A 7,630-nucleotide genomic window follows, 5' to 3' on the forward strand; every position below is an offset into this window, starting at 1 on the left:
ATATATATTATATATATATATATATATATCATATATATATATATAAACACATACACATATATATACATACTAAAACTAAACCAATGTTAAGAAAAAATAATATTGGTCGATTTTTTATATTAGTGTATTTATTGAATTATGTATTTATTTATTTAATTACATTTTCCTTTCCACTTGTGTGATTCTATTAGACGAAGTGCCTCAGCTTTATTCGTATTTATTTATTCGTTTTTATCTTTTTCATATTTATTTAGATTTGTTTATTTAGATTTTGTCTCCGATAACCAGCGCTTCTATCCATGGTGATAACAAGGAAATTTAAGGATATTGGTACCCAAACGTACTGCGTGACTCGGGTCCATATGGGTGTACTCAGTACTCCATACGGTTTGTTTGTGTGTGCGTGTGTGTTAATTCACCACCACGATTTTGGGTCGTGTGACGGACTCGTGATTGACAGGTAATACTCTCCCAGATGAGAGCTCGTATTATTATATGGGTAATAGTGTGACCTTACACCATGCACGCCTCCCTCTGCGCAAGGGAGATAGTAACGGCTTGTATAGTCTACGGAAGCTTTCACGTCTTCGCGAACTCTGTACCTAAGTGTGATACGCTGAGACGCTATCCGCTACATCAGCAAGTTGTTGTACGTGTGTATGTGTGTGTAATATTTATTATATAGTATTTGGCGTATAGCATATAGTGTGTGTGGTATACTGTGTAAAGTGTATTGTATATAATGTTTAGTGCATAGTATGTATTGTATATTATATAGTCTGTATAGCATGTAGTGTATAGCATTTAGTATACAGTATCTAGTACATAGTATTTAGTGCAAAATATGTAGTGTGCAGTATTTAGTGTATAACATTAGGTGTGTAGTATGTAGTGTATGGGGTTTGATATATAGTATTTAGTACAAAGTAGTGCAAAGTAGTTTTTAGTATATTATGTAGTGTATGTTATTTGGTGCAAAATATTTAGTGTATAGCATTCAGTGTGTAACCTTTCTCACAAGGCTATGTATCCACAGAAGAAACGGGTCTTTCAAGCGGTGCTGTGTGTAGGCGCCCGCGAGAGGAAGGGGAATTGTCCCGCGCGGTGTGCTAAAGGTCCGCGGTTCGAGTCCCTTTTTATTCTTCCAATATTATCATAACGGGATGACCGGCCCTGGGGTGGGGGTGGGGGAACTGGTGTTCTAACGGTTATGTTGTTTGACTCGTCCCAAAGCAGAAATTATATATATATATATATATATATATATATATATTATGCCTTCAGTATGGGTTCAGTACATTTCGGTCTCTATGTGCGTGTGTATGTGTGTGTGCAGGATTTATCATTCTGTATTAATGTTATGGATCAAGGAATGTGAATATGAAAAATGTTGAGGGGGGGATATTTTCTCCCCATCCGCGGAAAGTATGCCCCTCTGACATATTATGACACAGGGTGGACCAAAAGTTACCTTATCCAAACCATAATATATTAATTTTGATCTCAGACAAAAATTACCATACCCATACAATATTAATTCATATATTTTTATTCCAGACCAAATTTACCTTACCCTAACATTATTCATTCCATTGGTATTTTGCTGTAATGTATTATTAATTATTAATGTTTGGGCAAGGTAACTTTTGGGCCAACCTGTATATAAAACACACACATACACACACACACGCACACACACACACACACACACACACACACACACACACACACACACACACACACACACACACACACACACACGCAAGTCTAAATCAGGTTTTATTCCTGTCCAGTTTCACAATAATCTTTAGTTACGAATATATCTGGGAGGGGGGGTTAAAACTCGTATATCTCCTAATTGACCTCGTTTCGTAAACATAAACATCAAACGATAAACTTCCGGGGTCCTATAGTCACCCGGAAGTATCTGGACCCAGAAGTTGGTCAACTTCGGAGCCGGGATTCCGGGGGTCCCCCTTTGGGTGGGTGCAATAGCGTTACCTTGACCTTCAGCACAGGTAGATGGTCCTGGGGGGGAGAGGAGGAGGGTGAGGGGGGAGAGGGGAAGACCTTTATGCCTGTTCTTTAGCCAGGAACCGGGAGGGGTAGTCGCCGCTTTGAATTTGCGAAGAATTCATTAAGGTATGCAGGGGCGTGGTAGAGGTGGAGGAGGAGGAGGGTGGAAGGCTTCCTGTATCTTCAAGGACTTTGGAACAAATTGGTCCTTCATTTTTTTTTTCTTTTAATTCTTGCTCTCTCTTTCTTTGCTAATTTGTTATCTCGCTCTTTTTTGTTAATTTGTTATCCATCTCTCTCTCTCTCTCTCTCTCTCTCTCTCTCTCTCTCTCTCTCTCTCTCTCTCTCTCGTTCATTATAAATGTGACCGCAGGTCTGTCTCTCGGCACTTGGTTCTGAATGGATATAATCGATCTCTCCTTTTATCCTTCACGGAGGCCTGGTACGCGGGTCCTTTGTTTCGCGTTTTCTTTATTTATTCATTTACATAATTATTTACATAGTACATGAAAGGGAAGATACCTTTTATGTGTGTGTATATGTATGTATATATATATATATATATATATATATATATATATATATATATATAACATATATATTTTTTTTCCAACATTTAGAAAACCATAATGAGTCAAAGATGAATTAATCTACACAGGGCGAGGGGAAGAAGACCCGTGGGCTGAATAAAATCTCCTGGCGACAGGCAACACAAATAGCCTATGTTGTGATTAATGGCGGTGAAAAAGTGTTTCCCCCCACTGAATGAAAGCGCCTGGCCCCAGATAGAAGAAATATATAAATCGCGATTGCCAGTTTGTGCACAGTTGGCACACAATGTTCTGCCCGACCTTAAGAACATAAGAATGAAGGAGACTGCAAGAGACCATAAGGCCTACACTAGCCAGTTCCATTGACGGGGGTGCCACGGAGATGAATGATAGGAAAGCTTTACCCAATACTGAAGGGGTTAATAGAGATGAACTATTACTGACTTAGGCCCTCTTCACACTAGCGGTTTGAACCGCGCGGAAACCGCGGCGGTACAGGATCATCAGTGAAAAACTGTGCGGTTGTGTGTGAACGCCTCCATTGACTTGCATCATAATTGAACCGTGGCGGTTGAAACCGCTAGTGTGAACAGGGTCGTAATCGAGATAACTATTACTAACTTAGGCCCTTTTCACACTACCGGTTTGAACCGCGCGGAAACCGCGGCGGTACCGCATCGTCAAGGAAAACCTGCATGGTTGTATGTGAACGTCTTCATTGGCTTGCATTGTGATTAAACCGCAATAGTTCAAGCCGCGGCGGTACCGCATCGTCAATGAAAAATCCTCTGCTGTGTGAGACCGCCTCCATTGACTTGCATTGTAATTGATCTGCCACTGTTCAAACCGCGGCGGTTGAAACCGTCAGTGTGAACAGGGCCTTACCATACCTAGAAGAGGGAGGGTACCACGGGAATAAATAGATGTGCCTGGCGGCCACAGCACCTTCGCTGACGTCCATAAGAACTCAAAAACTGAGACTGCAAGAGACCATAGGGCCTACACTAGAGAGTTTCGTGTCCCTTACCACCTTTCATTTCCATCAACAGTTTCAGCGCTCACTACGTAGTTACAAGTTTCACTAACCACTGTTGGTAAACTAGTTCTTGACTATTTCCTTGTAAAACCGTAAATCTCCTTTTAAGTTGAATGGATGGTGGAGTCAGACAAGTCACATAGATGTGGCGGCACACTAGGCAATTCTCGCTAGCATGCTACTTGCTTTTGCTACTTCGTTTGAGTCGAAACGACTTCGGTCACGACATTTTTTTTTTTTTCCAAATTTTCCAAATGTCAAATTACTCTCGAGTCAAGTTAAATCTAGAATACGAATGTTAGACACATTGTTGTGATGTTCTTATTACGGAAGTCTAGGTATATTGTATCCTAAGTCGTTTCTACTCAAACGAAGTAGCGAAAGCAACTAGCATCATGCTAGCTTAGTGTGCCACCAAATTTAGAAGACTCACTACCCCCGTTTTCTGTCAACTCAGCAAATTTGGGGACGTTTACGAACACCCATATCCGGAGATTCGGGGATGATGGGGGGATGTGGAGGGCTTGGGGGGATGTGGAGGGCTTGGGGGGATGGGGTGACTTCAGGAGACACATGGGGAAATGATGGGGGCTTGGGGATATAGTGGGGGATGTGGAGGGCTTAGGGGATGGTGGGGGGATGTAGAAGACTTAGGGGGATGGAGGGGTGATGTGGAGGACTTGGGGGATAGTGGGGGGATGTGGAGGGGTTGGGGGAATGATGGGGGATATGGAGGGCTTGGGGGATGATGGAGGATGTGGAGGGCTTAGGGGGAATGGAGGGGTGATGTGGAGGACTTGGGGGATAGTGGGGGGATGTGGAGGGCTTGGGGGAATGATGGGGGATATGGAGGGCTTGGGGGGATGATGGAGGATGCGGAGGGCTTGGGGGGAATGGAGGGTGACTTCAGGAGACTCACCTTGGGGGATGGAGCTGTCTAAGAGGATGGGGTTCCCGCTCCACGAAGTCACTTCGCCGCTCTTGTCGAAGATGAGTTTGAGGAACCCGAGGTACTTCCCGAAGGCGTAAGCCTGGACCACGGGCACCCGACGCCCCGACTTCTGGACCTCGATGTGCGGGTAGGAGCTCACGCTGGGGTCCGTGGAAGGCTCCTCTCCTGAAGAAGGCGCAGAAGGAGGTTGAGTATCGAAGTCAGTGTTATACGACAAAAATGAGGATGATGATGAAAATGATATTAACTATAATGGTTATAATGAAGTGGGCGGGAAGAAAGACTGGAGTCTTAATCGGAGTTTTATTCTTGGCTAGTTTCGTTACAAGGGTTTTCCAAAAGAATGAGCATAGAACGCTTCTGTTTTTTTGTTTTTTTCGAAAGCTTGTAGCGAAACTAGTCAAGAATAAAACTCAGATTAAGACTCCAGTTATTCCTATTCCCATCCACTTCAGCTTGTCTGAGTGTCTTAATAATAATACATACATGATATACATACAATACATTACATACATAACATATATACATATCAAAGAGCCCACGCCCATCCCACACCCATCATGGCCCATCTCATCACTTCGAAGGGTCATCCCTTTTCCCCGCCACACCCTTGACGTCACACCTGGGGTCACGTGTAACCTCCATGATGTCACACTTAGGGTCACGTGTAACACCCATGACGTCACACTTAGGTCACATGTAACGTCCATGATGTCATGCCAATGTCATTTGTAACACCCATGACGTCACACTTAGGTCACATATAACGCCCCCATGACGTCACGCCTAGTGTCACGTGTAACATCCATGATGTCACACTTAGGTTACGTGACCTCGAGATTGGCCGACCTCCCCAGGAGAGGGTCCAGAGGCCGTAACCAGCGCTTCTATCCGGATTGGGGTGGGGGGTGGAGTGGCCCGGAGTATGACGAAGCTAACAGGAAGTCGGGAACAATAGTACTTGCCACGCTTTTTTAACTGACGTCTTACAGCCTCCTCCTCCTTCCCCTCATCCTCCTCCTCCTCCTCCTCCTCCTCAGCTTCCTCAGCCTCCTTCTTCCCCGCCTCCTCACCCTTACTCCCCTCCTTAGCCTTACCCTCCTCCTCAGCTTTACCCTCCTCCTCAGCTTCATCCCCCTCCTCCTCCCCCTCCTCTTTTTCCTCTTCCTCCTCCTCCTCCTTTCCCTCTTCCTCCTCCTCCTCATTTTTCCTTAAGTAACAGAACCCCCCTACCCCCCGCCACCTCCTCATTAGCGATAAAACCCCTCATAGGTGGATATGGTGATGATGATAAATGTGGTAGTGGTGGTGGTGATGATGGTGGATGATGATGACGAAGGTGGTGATAGGAATGGTGATGAAGGTAGTGGTGGTGATGATAATCAACCAATCAATCCGATGCCCCTGGTCTCTCTCAGAAGACCCCTCAGCCTTCAGGTAACCGGCAACAGCCATACGATAACCTAACCTGACCTAACGTAACCCTAAAGGCGTTAATATCACACTGGGCTATTTTTCCTCCGACTGTTGGAACAGATTTGCACTTTGCAGCTTTCGGGAAGGAATCGGATTTGCTGGAGGAAAACAAAGTTTCCTCCAGCATATCAAATGACATTTTATGTAAATTATTGAGAAAACAAAACAGTTTGCCACAGCGATTTAACGGCGGAAAATGTGCTGGAGGTAGGCGGCACCGCCGATTAATCGGAGGTTGGAGGAAAATGAGCCCAGTGTGATGACCCCTTTAACCGTTACGGTCAACTCACCATTGTACAAGAAGGTGTTACTGTGACCTCCAATGACCGCGTCCACCTCCTCGACGGTGCGGGCGATGAGGCGGTCCTTGTTGTAGCCGGCGTGGCCGAGGGCGAGGATGATGTCCACGCCCTCGCCCTTGAGACGCTGGGCCTCGGCGCGCACGGCAGAGACCTCGTCAGTGATGTCCAGCCGCCCGGGCTTCGAGATGATCTGGCGAAGGAGGAACAGTTTCGTTATCGTTTTATTTTATTATTATTATTATTATTATTATTATTATTACTATTCAATTATTTGTTTTTTATTTTATTTTATATATTCGTTTTTATTTGATTTTATGTTTTTGTTTTATTTAATTATTTTATTTAATTCTTGATATAATTCTATATATATATTTTTGCTTTTATATTGTTTTGTTTTATTATTTTTATATTCCTTTATTATGGTTCGTTTTATTTCAGTTGTAAACAAAGCATATATTCTTATTATTTTGTTTTGTTTTTATTGGTTTATGGTTTTGTTTTGTTTTATTGTTTATGATAATTCTGTTTTTTGTTTTGAGTTTTGTTTTATTTTGAATTTATCTTATATATAGTTGGCTTTGAGAGAATCTGAAGAAATATTTTTTTTCTTCAGTTTTATTTCAATTATTTCATTTGATTAATTTTAACTGAGATTGTCTCGATAAAGAAAATATTTTTAAGATTTTATTTTTCATTGTGTTTTTATATTATATTTTACCTATTTCTATTTTATTATTGTTATTTATTTATTTATTTTTTATTTATTTTTTTCTCCCGGCATTGAGCTTTTGAGATAATCTGGAGGGAAAATATGACTGCATATGTATACATGTATTCTTATTATTATTATTATCATCATCTTATTAATTTTTCATTATTTTCATTATTTTCATTATTTATTTCTATTTCATTTTGTTTTATTAATATCAAGTCGAATCTTAGAATCCTTTAGACTAAGATCGTCTTAGATGACATTCCTAGATTCCAAATCGCGTTCTAGATCAAATTTTTGGACTTTCTTCTCGCGTCTTAGATCCCAGGAACTCGGAGGAACGCGTCCTTCTCGCTCGTGTGGGGAGGTGAATATACGTCGGCAGGATCTAAATTCGTCGCCAGCCGGAAAAAGGGCTTCCGGCGTTTTGGCGACAAGTGGAACGATGCAACACACGAACGAGCAGCGTTGCCAACAAGGCCTCTCGGCTTCTTGCAACATTTGCTATATATATATATATATATATATATATATATAATATACATATAATATATATATATATGTATATATATATATATATATATG

General features: G+C 42.1%; 1 protein-coding gene across 1 annotated transcript in view; it reads right to left on the reverse strand.

Annotated features, from left to right (window-relative positions):
- The window catches only part of LOC143037526 (snake venom 5'-nucleotidase-like), a 50,913-nt gene that overhangs the window by 8,492 nt on the left and 34,791 nt on the right, over positions 1 to 7,630 (reverse strand). Inside the window, exons 3-4 of the mRNA XM_076205903.1 lie at positions 6,322 to 6,523; positions 4,523 to 4,720 (exon numbers count right to left, since the gene is read on the reverse strand). Coding sequence (XP_076062018.1) covers positions 4,523 to 4,720; positions 6,322 to 6,523 — 400 coding nt within the window. The remainder of the gene's footprint in view (positions 1 to 4,522; positions 4,721 to 6,321; positions 6,524 to 7,630) is intronic.

This window comes from Oratosquilla oratoria, chromosome 22, assembly GCF_046742065.1.
Source record: "Oratosquilla oratoria isolate Oo_2021 chromosome 22, ASM4674206v1, whole genome shotgun sequence".
Lineage (NCBI taxonomy): Eukaryota > Metazoa > Arthropoda > Malacostraca > Stomatopoda > Squillidae > Oratosquilla > Oratosquilla oratoria.